Genomic DNA, 14234 nt, shown 5'->3' on the forward strand with positions numbered 1-14234 from the left:
CCTACCACCCATCCCCTAATTGGAGTAAAACATTGGACAACAATACTTTGTTGCCAATATTGATTTGAAAGGAACTATAGAAAAACACTCACTGATCAATAACTTTGTTTTTAGCATTTTGGATGTAAAACTGTTCCTCAAGCGTTTGAAACTGGAGGCGTCATTACATGCTAACTCACTAGTGACCTACTGAGAGAGTAATTTTAGAATTGCAAGGACAGACAGAGGTACTACAGGCACACACGGAGGTTGGATCTAGAAAACAGAGAACGCATGGTTCTTGAGTATAGTAGGGAAGGAGAGAAAGAAGTTAGACTAGACAAACTACATAGACAAACACAAACATAGACAAACCAGACAGGACCTACCGACAGCTTGCTCTCATCCTCTGGTGCCCCGGGACTCACAGCCTTCATATCCAAGAAAAGAGAGAGGAAAAAGTGAGAGGGAGAAAGAGAAAGAGCACATAGATGTGAAGCATGTCTTACAAACCAGAGATAGACAGATGAAGACAGTAGAGAGACATTCCATTGTCGTATTGATGATGATGTGACATAGACGGATTCAAGAGACTGACACCACCGCTGTGCTGTGTTTACTGTATGTCACTCACTATCTAGCAGACCAAGATAGGCTTATGATTAAAAATGTTATTCTCAGACTTTTGAGATTCATCAGCCACATGGAAAACCATTCTATTCACAGACCATTTAACTCTGCAGGACCCCAACCGACTCAAACAAACAGAGGAAAAGGTAAACCTAGCATTCATGTACATGTTCATGATTTATATATAAACTAGTACATGTAAAGAAATTACAAGTGTCAACTCCCTCTATCCGGAAGACATTAAAGACTTGCATATTAAACCTACTTATGTGGAATTCCAGTAACTTCAAAATTGAATTATGTCTCTCAATTGTGTTATTTCTCTTGTTATTAATCCTGTATTGTTTCCTTTGTCTCCACCAATGACCTCAGACTAGCCCCCAAGCTTAATCCTAAACCATGACAAGAATAACTTCTTTGTAGCCTTTTTGTCATCCACATCTATACCTCAAATGCCAACCCAGGCCGGGATTCAAACAAACGCAGATAAACAACCTTTGCACTGCGATCCTGAAGAAAATAACATTTGGAAGTAGGCTTTGAGATTTTAAGTTAATGCCTGATGTTACACATACAGTTGAAGTCAGAAGTTTACATGCATCTTAGCCAAATACACTTAAACTCAGTTTTTCACAATTTCTGACATTTAATCCTAGTAACAATTCCCTGTCTAGGTCAGTTAGGTCACCACTTTATTTCAAGATTGTGAAATGTCAGAACAATAGTAGAGAGAATGATTTATTTCAGCTTTTATTTAGTTCATGACATTCCCAGTGGGTCAGAAGTTTACATACACTCAATTAGTATTTGGTATCATAGCCTTTAAATTGTTTAACTTGGGTCAAACGTTTCGGATAGCCTTCCACAAGCTTCCCACAATAAGTTGGGTGAATTTTGGCCCATTCCTCCTGACAGAGCTGGTGTAACTGAGTCAGGTTTGTAAGGCCTCCTTGCTCACACACACTTTTTCAGTTCTGCCCTCAGATTTTCTATAGGATTGAGGTCAGGGCTTTGCGATGGCCACTCCAATACCTTGACTTTGTTGTCCTTAAGCCATTTTGCCACAACTTTGGAAGTATGCTTGGGGTCATTGTCCATTTGGAAGACCCATTTGCGACCAAGCTTTAACATCCTGACTGATGTCTTGAGATGTTGCTTCAACATATCCACATAATTTTCTTTCCTCATGATGCTATCTATTTTGTTAAGTGCACCAGTCCCTCCTGCAGCAAAGCACCCCAACAACATGATGCTGCCACCCCCGAGCTTCACGGTTGGGATGGTGTGCTTCGGCTTGCAAGCCTCCCCCTTTTTCCTCCAAACATAATGATGGTCATTATGGCCAAACAGTTCTACTTTTTATTTCATCAGACCAAATGACATTTCTCCAAAAAGTATGATCTTTGTCCCCATGTGCAGTTGCAAACCGTAGTCTTGCTTTTTTATGCCGGTTTTGGAGCAGTGGCTTCTTCCTTGCTGAGCGGCCTTTCAGGTTATGTCGATATAGGACTCATTTTACTGTGGATATAGATACTTTTGTTCCTGTTTCCTCCAGCATCTTTACAAGGTCCTTTGTTGTTGTACTGGGATTTGCACTTTTCACACCAAAGTGCGTTCATCTCTAGGAGACAGAATGCGTCTTCTTCCTGAGCGGTATGATGGCTGCGTGGTCCCATGGTCTTTATACTTGCATACTATTGTTTGTACAGATGAACGTGGTACCTTCAGGCGTTTGGAAATTGCTCCCAAGGATGAACCAGACTTGTGGAGGTCTACAATTCTTTTTTCTGAGGTCTTGGCTGATTTCTTTTGATTTTCCCATGATGTCAAGCAAAGAGGCACTGAGTTTGAAGGTAGGCCTTGAAATACATCCACAGCTACATCTCCAATTGACTCAAATTAGGTGAATTAGCCTATCAGAAGCTTCTACCCCTATGACATAATTTTCTTCAATTTTCCAAGCTGTTTAAAGGCACAGTCAACTTAGTGTATGTAAACTTGTGACCCACTGGAATTGTGATACAGTGAATTATATGTGAAATAACCTGTCTGTAAACAATTGTTGGAAAAATTACTTCTGTCATGCACAAAGTAGATGTCCTAACCGACTTGCCAAAACTCTCATTTGTAAATGTAAACAAGACATTTAACGAGTTTTAATGATTCCAACCTAAGTATATGTAAACTTCCGACTTCAACTGGAGGTAACAGTGTTTTTAAACACCTGGTAACGTGTCTGTACACGATCAAAAAATAAACTAACACCATTCTCTTCTAGAGGGGATCCTAATAAAAACATTTGACACGATCTGGTGGCCAACCTTTGTAATTACCACACTGGAAATCGTCACTCTGTTCTGCTCCTCTGAAACAATCTCATACATTGTCAAAAAGGTGAGTTCCTGAAATTCAATGTGTGCAAAATGCTCATTGGATGTCCAGAGACGCCTGAGTATATTTTCAAAGAAAAACATTCATTTTTGCTGAAGTATAACCTCTTTATGCCCCACCATCTCCAACATTGTGATTTTGGGAAAATGTAACATCCATGTTGACTCATCCAAGTCCACTATGGCTGCTGACTTCCCTAACTTGCTGGACTGTCAAAACCATGTGCAACATGTTAATGTCCCCACCCACAACCGTGGACACACATTGGACCTCATTATTACTGGTGATGACTTGGATGTCCTCAAACTTGGCATATCTGACCACAAGGCTGTGTCACTGTCTCTGACTGTGCCCACTGTCCAAAGAGGACAATTAAATTCCGCAACCTAAGGATATTCAACCCATCTCTCTTCCTGGAACACATACAGAACATCCTTGCTCCCCCCCCAAAAAAACATGAAAAGTAACCTTCTAACGCTCTTCACCCTGGTTCACTGAAGAACTGCTGTGAATTAAGACTCATGGCTGTAAGCTTTAGAGGCGTTGGAGGAAGGATGGCCTCACTGTCCATCTACTGGCCTACAAAGACCACCAAGCAAGCTGCTATGCTGCACGATCAGCTTTTATTTTTTGTCACCATCCTCACCTGCTGATCGGGGAGGTACCATCATTCTTCAAAACAGCCGCAGTCACCCCCTTACTGAAGAAACCCAACCTTGACCAGGACATCCTATCCAACTACAGGCCCATTTCCAACCTCCCTTTTCTATCAATCCCTTTTCCCTTTTCTATCAATCTGTCTTCCAAGCAGGTATACAAAGTTTTCCAGTCTGGCTTCCAATCATTACAAACCGCGCCGAAACAGCTCTGATGAAAGTTACCAACGACCTACTAATGGATGCATATTCTGGATCACCTAGGCTCCTTCTCCTTTTAGATCTCAGTGCTGCTTTTGACACCGTTGACCACAATACCCTCCTGTGGCGTCTCAGAGAGCACACTGCAGTCTCTGGAACTGCTCTGACCTGGTTCTCCTCCTACCTCTCCAATAGAAAGCAATACATAATCGATTGGAGTCCAGATCAGCGGAGTCTACAGTCACATGCAGTGTCCAACAGGAGTCCTTTTTGGGGCCTATTCTGTTCCTAATCTACACGCTCCCTCTCGGTCAAATCCTCAGAGACTATAACATCAACTTCCACTGCTACGCTGACGATACTGAGGTATATATTAACACCAAACCAGGCACCATCTCAGCCCTAGGAAAACTTGGCAGCTGCCTTATGACATCAGAGTATGGATGAAAGAAAACTTCCTCCAGCAGAACAGCAGTTAGACTGAGGCTATGCTTATTTGGACACCCAAGCAGGTCACCAGTGCTGGAAACATCTGTCCTACAACTGACGGTCAAGCCATCCATCTGTCCTCTGTCATCTCCAACCTGGGAGTCAAGTTTGATTCTTCTCTGTCCTTTGATGCCCATATAAAACATATCTGCAAAACATAATTTTTCCCTCTGCAAAATATCTCCCGGCTCAAACAATCGCTCTCCTAGCCAGATGCAGAAAAACTTGTCTAAGCCTTCATCTTCTCCTGGATCGACTACGGCAATGCTCTGTTCAGGGGCCTTCCAGACAAATCACTTCAGAGGCTACAACTTCTTCAGAATAGTGCTGCCAGAGACCTGACCAGGACCAAGAAGTCAGCCCACATCACCCCCATCCTTGCTGGAGTTCCTGGCTACCTGTCAACTTTAGGATTGACTTTAAAATACTTCTCCTAGTGTTTAAAGCATTGACTGGATTGAGTCCTACCTACATCAGCCACCTCATTTCTATCAATGAGCCACCTCACAGGCCTTAAAACACATTTCTACAGACTATCTTTCTTATATTCCTAATCTTGAAAGTGTCACGGGTCAGGGTTTCTTCCTGGAGTGTACTACCTGTGGTTGCCACTGGAGAGCACCTATGGGTTTCCTCTAGTATCCAGGTGACCCTGATTGGGCTTATTGGGATCACCTGCTGGATGACTAAGGTTCCTCTGTGGACTGGGCCAGTTGTTCAGGTCTCATGTTTTGTTCAGTGTTGTCGTGTGCCCTTGCGTTGTTGTTTTGCTATGAAGACCTTAAGTAAATATTCTGGATTTACCCTCTGCCTGCTGTGTTTCTCTGCGCCTGGGTCCAAGTTCGTACTAGCATTATTGTCACAGAAAGTCATTTTTGGATTTATTATTGCTATTTCCTGCCTTGATTCTAAATGTATGATGTTTATATTGTATTTTTTACCTCATTATTTAAATGTTTGCCTATGTACAGCTTTGAGAACACTAATGAAAAGCGTTATACAAATTAAATGTTTTATTATTAGATTTAGTGCAAGGTGTTCACAATGCAGAAATACACATTGTTGAAACTATGTGGTTGGCACCCCTTTCTGCCCAATGTTACATACAGTGTATATCCTCTATGGGCTAGGTGGGATGCTTGCGTCCCACCTACTCAACAGCCAGTGTAATCCCGTGACGCGATATTCAAATACCTCAAAAATGCAAAAACTTCAATTTTTCAAACATATGACTATTTTACACCATTTTAAAGACAAGACTCTCGTTAATCTAACCACACTGTCCGATTTCAAAAAGGCTTTACAACGAAAGCAAAACATTAGATTATGTCAGCAGAGTACCCAGCCAGAAATAATCAGACACCCATTTTTCAAGGTAGCATATAATGTCACATAAACCCAAACCACAGCTAAATGCAGCACTAACCTTTGATGATCTTCATCAGATGACAACCCTAGGACATTATGTTATACAATACATGCATGTTTTGTTCAATCAAGTTCATATTTATATCAAAAACCAGCTTTTACATTAGCATGTGACTAGCATGTGACTAGCATTCCCACCGAACACTGCCGGTGAATTTACTAAATTACTCACGATAAACATTCACAAAAAACATAAAATATTTTAAGAATTATAGATACAGAACTCCTCTATGCACTCGATATGTCGGTGAAAGCACATTTTGCAATATTCTAAGTAGATAGCCCAGCATCACAGGGCTAGCTATTTAGACACCCAGCAAGTTTAGCATTCAACAAAGTCAGATTTACTATAAGAAAAATGTTATTACCTTTGCTGTCTTCGTCAGAATGCACTCCCAGGACTTCTACTTCAATAACAAATGTTGGTTTGGTCCCAAATAATCCATTGTTATATCCAAATAGCGGCGTTTTGTTCGTGTGTTCAAGACACTATCCGAAAGGGTAAATAAGGGTTACGAGCACAGCGCATTTCGTGACAAAAAAATTGTAAATATTCCATTACCGTACTTCGAAGCATGTCAACCGCTGTTTAAAATTAATTTTTTTGCCATTTTTCTCGTAAAAAAGCGATAATATTCCGATCGGGAAATCTTTTTTTTTTTACAAAGAGAGTGAAAGTAAAAGCATGCTATCACCTCATGCACGAGCCTCAGTCTAATGGCCCTCTGATAGAGCACTTGCCAAACGCGCTAATGTGTTTCAGCCTGGGGATGGAATTACATCGTTCAGCTTTTTCCCGCCTTCTGAGAGACCATGGGAGCCGTAGGGAGTGTCACGTCATGCCAGAGATCCCCTGTATTTGTTAGAGATGATCAAGGAGGGCAAGAAATGGTCAGACAGGCCACTTCCTGTAAGGAATCTTCTCAGGTTTTGGCCTGCCAAATGAGTTCTGTTATACTCACAGACACCATTCAAACAGTTTTAGAAACTTTAGTGTGTTTTCTATCCAAAGCCAATAATTATATGCATATTCTAGTTACTGGGCAGGAGTAGTAACCAGATTAAATCGGGTACGTTTTTTATCCGGCCGTGCAAATACTGCCCCCTAGCCCCAACAGGATATGTAACTTTGCATAACTATTGCTAGGAGTGTTTAAAAAATAATCTCCAGAAATATGTTATTTGCAGTCTCCTTGGGTAGTCCTAATCACTGCTTAATTTTCATGCAAGGAAAACTGGGTCTGAGTTTCTAAGGGTTAAGGCTGCTTCTGCGGTTCCATCCATGACAGACCGAAAACATTCTACAAGTCAAGTGCACTGCCATGTTGGTTGTCCCCATAGGAGAAACCTTTGAATAACTCTTAAACAGAGGGTTCTACCTGGAACTAAAAAGGGTTCTCCTATGAGGACAGCCGAGGAACCCTTTTTTCTAAGAGCGTGCACATCTCGTTACATATACAGTACATACATTGCACTGTGCTTACACATTCTATCAGTTGCATACTAAGAGAAGCTCTGCGCTTATATATTGCTGTATTTGATTGACATGGGAAATAAGTAAACAAATAGTGATTTGACAGCAGGTATTTTGCCATGGTCCAGCCACTGTACATGGTCTGGTTGGCTTATTGTGATTTATTCTCTGCTTGAGATTAGGTAAAGCCCTTGGGCACAGTGAGTCACATCTCCCATGAGTAGGGCCCTGTGTTTTGGACAATTTCATAAGGCAGTGTGCTTTTACCGGTATTTCCAGTAATATCCCGCTAGTGTCGCTGCAGGTAGAAAATCCTACGAAATGTTCTGTAATTGACACAAGGTATCTCCAATCAAAACAAAGATGAATCATTAATCAAATGGTGTTCGCCATGCAGAATGTATGGGCATGAACCAATCCAATTACCCATGAACCAAATTCTCAGCCAATTGTTCTAAGGTTACTACAGGTTTATAAATACACTCAGTGGCCAGTATAGACAGTGAGCCACATGGCCTTGGCTTACTATATAAAGCAGGCAGACAGGCATCGAGGCTTTCAGTTACAATTCGACTGAATGATAGAATGGGTCGAAAGAGAATGGCAAGAATCGTGCAAGCTAACAGCTGGGCCACAAACAGGCAAATAACGGTGCAGTACAGCATCTTGGAACGTACAACTTGCCGGTCCTTGTCACGGATGGGCTATTGCAGCACACGACCACACCGGGCTCAACTCCTATCAGCTCTCCCTCCCGGAGGACCTGAGCCCTAGGATCATGCCTCAGGACTACCTGGCCTGGTGACTCCTGGCTGTCCCTAGTCCACCTGCTCCAGTTGGAACTGTTCTGACTGTGGCTAAGGAACCTGTTCACCGGACATGCAACCTTGTCCCGGAGCTGTTGTTTTCGACTCTCTCTCGCTCTACCGCACCTGCTGTCTCGACCTCTGAATGCTCGGCTATGAAAAGCCAACTGACATTTCTCCTGAGGTGCTGACTTGTTGCACCCTCTACAACCACTGACTATTATTTGACCCTGTTGGTCATCTATGAATGTTTGAACATCTTGAAGAACAATCTGGCCTTGAATGGCCTTGTACTCTTATAATCTCCACCCGACACAGCCAGAATAGGACTGGCCACCCCCTTAGAGCCTGGTTCCTCTCTAGGTTTATTCCTAGGTTCCTGCCTTTCTAGGGAGTTTTTCCTAGCCACCCTGCTTCTACATCTGCATTGCTTGCTGTTTGGGCTTTTAGGCTGGGTTTCTGTATAGCACTTTGTGACATCTGCTGATGTAAAAAGGGCTTCATAAATACATTTGATTGAATTTGATTGATTAAAATAAGAAGTGGGTTTCCAGGGGGCACGCGATCACCAACAGTGGACAATTGAGGAGTGGAAAACCATTGACTGGTCTTGACGAATCCTGGTCCCTGTTGCATCATGCTCATGGCAGAGTTAGGATTTGGCATGAGTCCATGGCCCCATCCTGCCTGATGTCAATGGTGCCGGCTGGCGGCGTAGATGAAATGGTGTGGGGAATGTTTTCCTGGCACACGTTAGGTCCCTTGATACCAATTGAGCAATGTTTGAACGCCACACCCTGTAGAATCCATGCCCCAAATAATTCAGGCTGTTTTGGAGGAAAAGGGGGGTCTGTCCTGGTACCAGATGGGTGTACCTAATGAACAAACTAATTTTAATTTTTAGTCATTCAGAGTACATGTCACTGTTTCTCATAGAATGTTTCACACAGAGCACCATTCCTTCCACGGGTGGCCAGTTTGAGAAATATTTGAGTATATCTACTTCTTCAGGCACCACTACAGCCCTGGAGGTAGCAGAAGTGCATAGGGCTCATCTGGGGATCAAATCTGCCACAGGGGAAAGTATATGGTTCCAGAGGCGATAGTGTTACCCATTCAACCAGACTCCGGTCCAACACCTGAACATTTTATCTATCAAAAGGACCTGGAGCTCCCTTTTAGTCCAGATTTATCAGGACTAAACCGCTAAAACCTTCTTCCGCCATTCCATATCTTTTGAATAATCCCTGATTTGAAATAAATCCATTTAAATTCTTTGTACCTTTCTTAAAGGCAACCCAGAGAGGCAGATAGAACAGAAGAATGTCAGATAATCTGCTTCTCTCATTAAACTAGTGTTAAATATCATGACTAATAATCACAGGGAGATTAGCACGTCTTCTGGAGTCACTGTGCGTGCTAATCCCAATAGCTCTGGTTCCACTTCTTATGTAATGTCACATCAGGATCATTCCAGGAAACGGATCATGGAAACATCTTCGATGAAAGTAAAAGTATTATGGAGTATTATGTGTAAAACAGACCTCCAGTCCACAACTATCCATTAAAGGGGGGCTGAACTCAATCATTTCGCCTCGCTTTTCATTAAGAAATGCTATGAGTTTGAAGTGGGTGTGCAATGTTATCTACCATTTTGTGTTCCTTGAAATATCTCAAACAGCCACCTGAAGAATAGCTTAGCAACCGCGTGACGCAGCATGACAACTTGACTTTATGACCAAAATTATACTATTTACACTTTGTAGTCAATTTTTGTAATAAAATACGTTTCTCACTAATATCGATGCCACATAGGCCATTTTCAACCATAGAAGTTGTTTCTTTGGCTCAGCTCCTCTTAAAATGTACTGAAAGTAGAGGATTCATAATGATCTGAATTCCACATCAATTTTTCTCTACACAAATGTATTGGAAAAAAACGTTGTAGTTCCCAAGAATATTGTATTTTTAAGAAACATATTTGCTATGCAAGTGTCAAACCTGTTATAGCAAATGACATGGTTGAAGAGACAATTGCCAGAAGTGACTATAAAAGTGACATAACAGGGTTGAGGATTTAATCTTAAATCAGCCATAACTCCTCATGTGACAAGGGGACGGGGAATGAAAGCTTGTGTGCAACGGGGGAGGGGGGATTGAATGCAAGCTTAACAACAATATTTGTACTTGTTAAAACATTTCTAGCCGATCTATCAATGGGTTATGCTCGATGCATTCCGTTTTCCACCACATAATACCAGAAAATGTCCGAAAAGAGTAGAAGCAGCCCCTGTTTTTGCACTTTGATTTGGCTTTTATATATTAAATGTTTTTTGTTTTTTTAATTTAATTTTACTATATTAAAACGGAAGTTCAGTTTAAGTTACAGGGCTGAACTTAAACCTGGGGGACAAATTTAAATGAATCACTAATCATATTAAATAACTACATTTCTCCAGACTTTCCCAAACAAAATAAATAGGGCTTTGCAATAATGGTGACGACTTTGGGAAATCCTTGGGTTAAGTGGATTCAAATCTTCATAGAATTTGGATAAAATATTACGTGGGACAACGCCAACATTGGGATTTGGTTTACAGTAGTTTAGTTAGAGCAGACTGTAAATGTATGTAATCCAACTGTTACATGTAGTGTGTTAACACAATTTAAACACAATGTCCGATGGACATAAAAGAATGTGGAATGGCCTAGATAACTACTTAAGCTAATTAGCCATTTTAGTAGTCAAGATGATTAGAAAGAAGTCTGCAACATTGGAATATCTCAGAATTGTCGGAAATGTTTTGAATAATACCTGGGACTTAAGTAGGGCCTAAGTGCAAAAATCAACGCTCTTACTGCACACAAACTACCTCAATAAATACACTATCAGAGGCCATTTGATCATGATAAATCAAAGAAGTTGTAATGTATGTACCTTAATTTGCAAATGAATAGCAGAGCTGTGATTAAGGCTAAGACTGTATTCTCACTACGAGAGATTCTCTAGAGCCCTCAAACTCAACTCTGGACCTCAAGGCCAGTTCCACTGCTTGTTGGCATTATTCACCTCTAGTTAGGGACTGATTTAGACATGGCACACCAGGTGGGTACAATTAATTATCAGATATAACAGAAAACTAGCAGGCGCCGGACCTCGTAGGATTAGAGTTGAATAACCCTGCTCTAGAGGTTTCGAGAAAATACCCTCGGCTAGAACTTTTACTGTAATGTAAACTTGCAAACTTGTCACGTCTCCTACCCCACTGCCGGAGGTCCCAGGGCGAGCTTTGCTTGAGAGTCACCCCCTCCAAGGCATTGGATGTAAACAGAATTGTCTCGTGCAGCCAAATGCTCCTACAGTAAAAATCTTAATAGCAGAGCAATGTTTTTGAAACAGCTGAAAAGTATAGACATTTTCCTTATATTTGAGACTTGTTTTATTGAATCTTTATCTGAAATCAGGGGTGGAAAAAGTACCCAATTGTCCTACTTAAGTAAAAGTACTGTAAATATACAGTACCAGTCAAAAGTGTATTTAGACTATTTTCTACATTGTAGAATAAAAGTGAAGATATCAAAAATATGAAAGAACTCAAATGGAAATGTTTTAACCAAAAAAGTGTTAAAGAAAAATATATGCAGCCACCCTTTGCCTTGATGACAGCATTGCACACTCTTGGCATTCTCTCAACCAGCTTCACATTAAATGCTTTTCCAACAGTCTTGAAGGAGTTCCCACATATGCTGAGCACTTGTTGGCTGCTTTTCCTTCACTCTGCGGTCTAACTCATCCTAAACCATCTCAATTGGGTTGAGGTAGGGTGATTATGGAGGCCAGGTCTTCTGATGCAGCACTCTCCTTCTTGGTCAAATAGCACTAACAGTGGTTCCTCCTTTAAAAGTTGCATCATACTACAGCACACCTTGTAGGCTGCCACATAATTCTATGGAGCATTATTTAATTGTCAGCCATTGTTACCATTAATGCTAGTTAGTGCTAGTTTGACCACCAGAGGGCATATATGAGGAGTATTTGATAGGCTTCAATAGTGGCTGTACTAGAGAATTTAAAACCTTTTTTTGTAAGAACATCGTATATGAGATTGATTAAGAATTAGGCTACAGTACTAAGAGCATAACATTTCCATACCCTAATTGTAGTCTAACCAATACCCAAATGGAGATTCAGTGAAAATAAAAATCTCATTGATTTATCAAGACCAGTCCCTATGCTTGTCTCAGAGCAGTGTGAAATGGTGCTGAAATAGTTGACCACAGCAGGTAGGCTATTGCATCAAATCCTATTGCTTCTAACTTCAGTATGCTTTTTAAATAAATAAGACCGACACCACTTTTAACAGCACATTACTCAACACTAGTGATACTCATGTTGCCTACGGAAGATCTACAGTATATAATTAATTATATGGAGTGTTATTTAATTGCCAGCCATTGTTACTATTAATGCTAGTTAGTGCTAGTTTCACCACCAGAAAAATATTTTTTTCAAGGACGTTTAGAGGATTCTAAATTAATCTCTAAGGGGCATATTTTGTTTTCATTTAACCTAGAGTGAGCGAGAAAAAAAGCATTCTTGAACACGGGGTGAGACATTCTCACTAATTTGTAAATAAAGCCAGTTTGTTATTTAGAAATATTTATTTCTGTTTTTAGAGGGAGAGAATCCGGTGGTGGCCGGCACGGGTATCAAACCAGCATCTGTAGCAACGCAGTTTGCACTGTGATGCAGCGTCTTAGACTGCTGCACCATTTGGGAGGCCCCATCTACAAAGTCTTTAATGCTGATCAATTGCCTTGCACAAAGTATCAAAATACAGAGAGGTGTTGATAAGCGTATATTGTCCTGCTAATAGCCCATAATGGGCTATTATAATACTGTACATGGTGTCCAGGTCAGGATAACCAAAACATTTCTTTATTAAAGACTATCAGAAAGATTGTTGGTACTTGTCATGTGTTGCTGCCATGCTATGTTGTTGTCTTAGGTCTCTCTTTATGTAGTGTTGTCTCTCTTTTCGGGATATGTGTTTTGTCTTATATTTTCATTTAATTTATTTATATTTTTAATCCCAGTCCCCAACCCCGCAGGAGGCCTTTTGCCTTTTGGTATGCTGTCATTGTAAATAAGAATTTGTTCTTAACTGACTTGCCTACTTAACTTGTTATGGATAGGGGGCAGTATTTTCACAGCCGGATAAAAAACGTACCCGATTTAATGTTGTTATTACTCCTGCCCAGAAACTAGAATATGCATATAATTAGTGGCTTTGGATAGAAAACACTCTGAGGTTTCTAAAACTGTTTGAATGGTGTCTGTGAGTATAACAGAACTCAAATGGCAGGCCAAAACCTGAGAAGATTCTGTACAGAAAGTACCCTGTCTGACCATTTATTGGCTTTCTTTGACATCTCTTTCCAAAACAAAGGATCTCTGCGGTAACGTGACACTTCCCACGGCTCCCATAGGCTCTCAGAGCCCGGGAAAAAGCTGAATGTCGTCATTCCAGCCCCAGGCTGAAACACATTATCGCCTTTGTCAAGTGGCCGATCAGGGGACAGTGGGCTTAGGCGCGTGCACTGGTCGCCCCCGTCTTTCTTTTTTTTCCTCTATTTACCGAAACGCAGATTCCCGGTCGGAATATTATCGCTTTTTTACGAGATAAATTGCATAAAAATTGATTTTAAACAGCGGTTGACATGCTTCGAAGTACGGTAATGGAATATTTCGAAATTTTTTGTCACGAAATGCGCCATGCTCGTAACCCTGATTTACCATTTCGGATAGTGTCTAGAACGCACGAACAAAACGCCGCTGTTTGGATATAAGGATGGATTATTTGGGACCAAACCAACATTTGTTATTGAAGTAGAAGTCCTGGGAGTGCATTCTGACGAAGAACAGCAAAGGTAATAACATTTTTGTTATAGTAAATCTGACTTTGGTGAAGGCTAAACTTGCTGGGTGTCTAAATAGCTAGCCCGTGATGGCTGGGCTATGTACTTAGAATATTGCAAAATGTGCTTTCACCAAAAAGCTATTTTAAAATCGGACATATCGAGTGCATAGAGGAGTTCTGTATCTATAATTCTTAAAATAATTGTTATGCTTTTTGTGAACGTTTATCGTGAGTAATTTAGTAAATTGTTAGTAAATTC

General features: G+C 40.9%; 1 protein-coding gene across 4 annotated transcripts in view; it reads right to left on the bottom strand.

The window, feature by feature from the left end:
- LOC106609072 (sodium/potassium/calcium exchanger 2) overlaps positions 1-14234 on the bottom strand; it is a 207476-nt gene that overhangs the window by 78493 nt on the left and 114749 nt on the right. For 3 of the 4 annotated variants that reach the window (XM_014207461.2, XM_014207458.2, XM_014207459.2), the window contains one exon: positions 369-410. The exons of the other annotated variant lie outside the window; for it this stretch is intronic. In XM_014207461.2, the coding sequence (XP_014062936.1) occupies positions 369-410 (42 nt within the window). The remainder of the gene's footprint in view (positions 1-368; positions 411-14234) is intronic. 4 annotated transcript variants of the gene reach the window in all.

Source organism: Salmo salar, chromosome ssa07 (genome assembly GCF_905237065.1).
Source record: "Salmo salar chromosome ssa07, Ssal_v3.1, whole genome shotgun sequence".
Taxonomy (NCBI): Eukaryota; Metazoa; Chordata; class Actinopteri; order Salmoniformes; family Salmonidae; genus Salmo; species Salmo salar.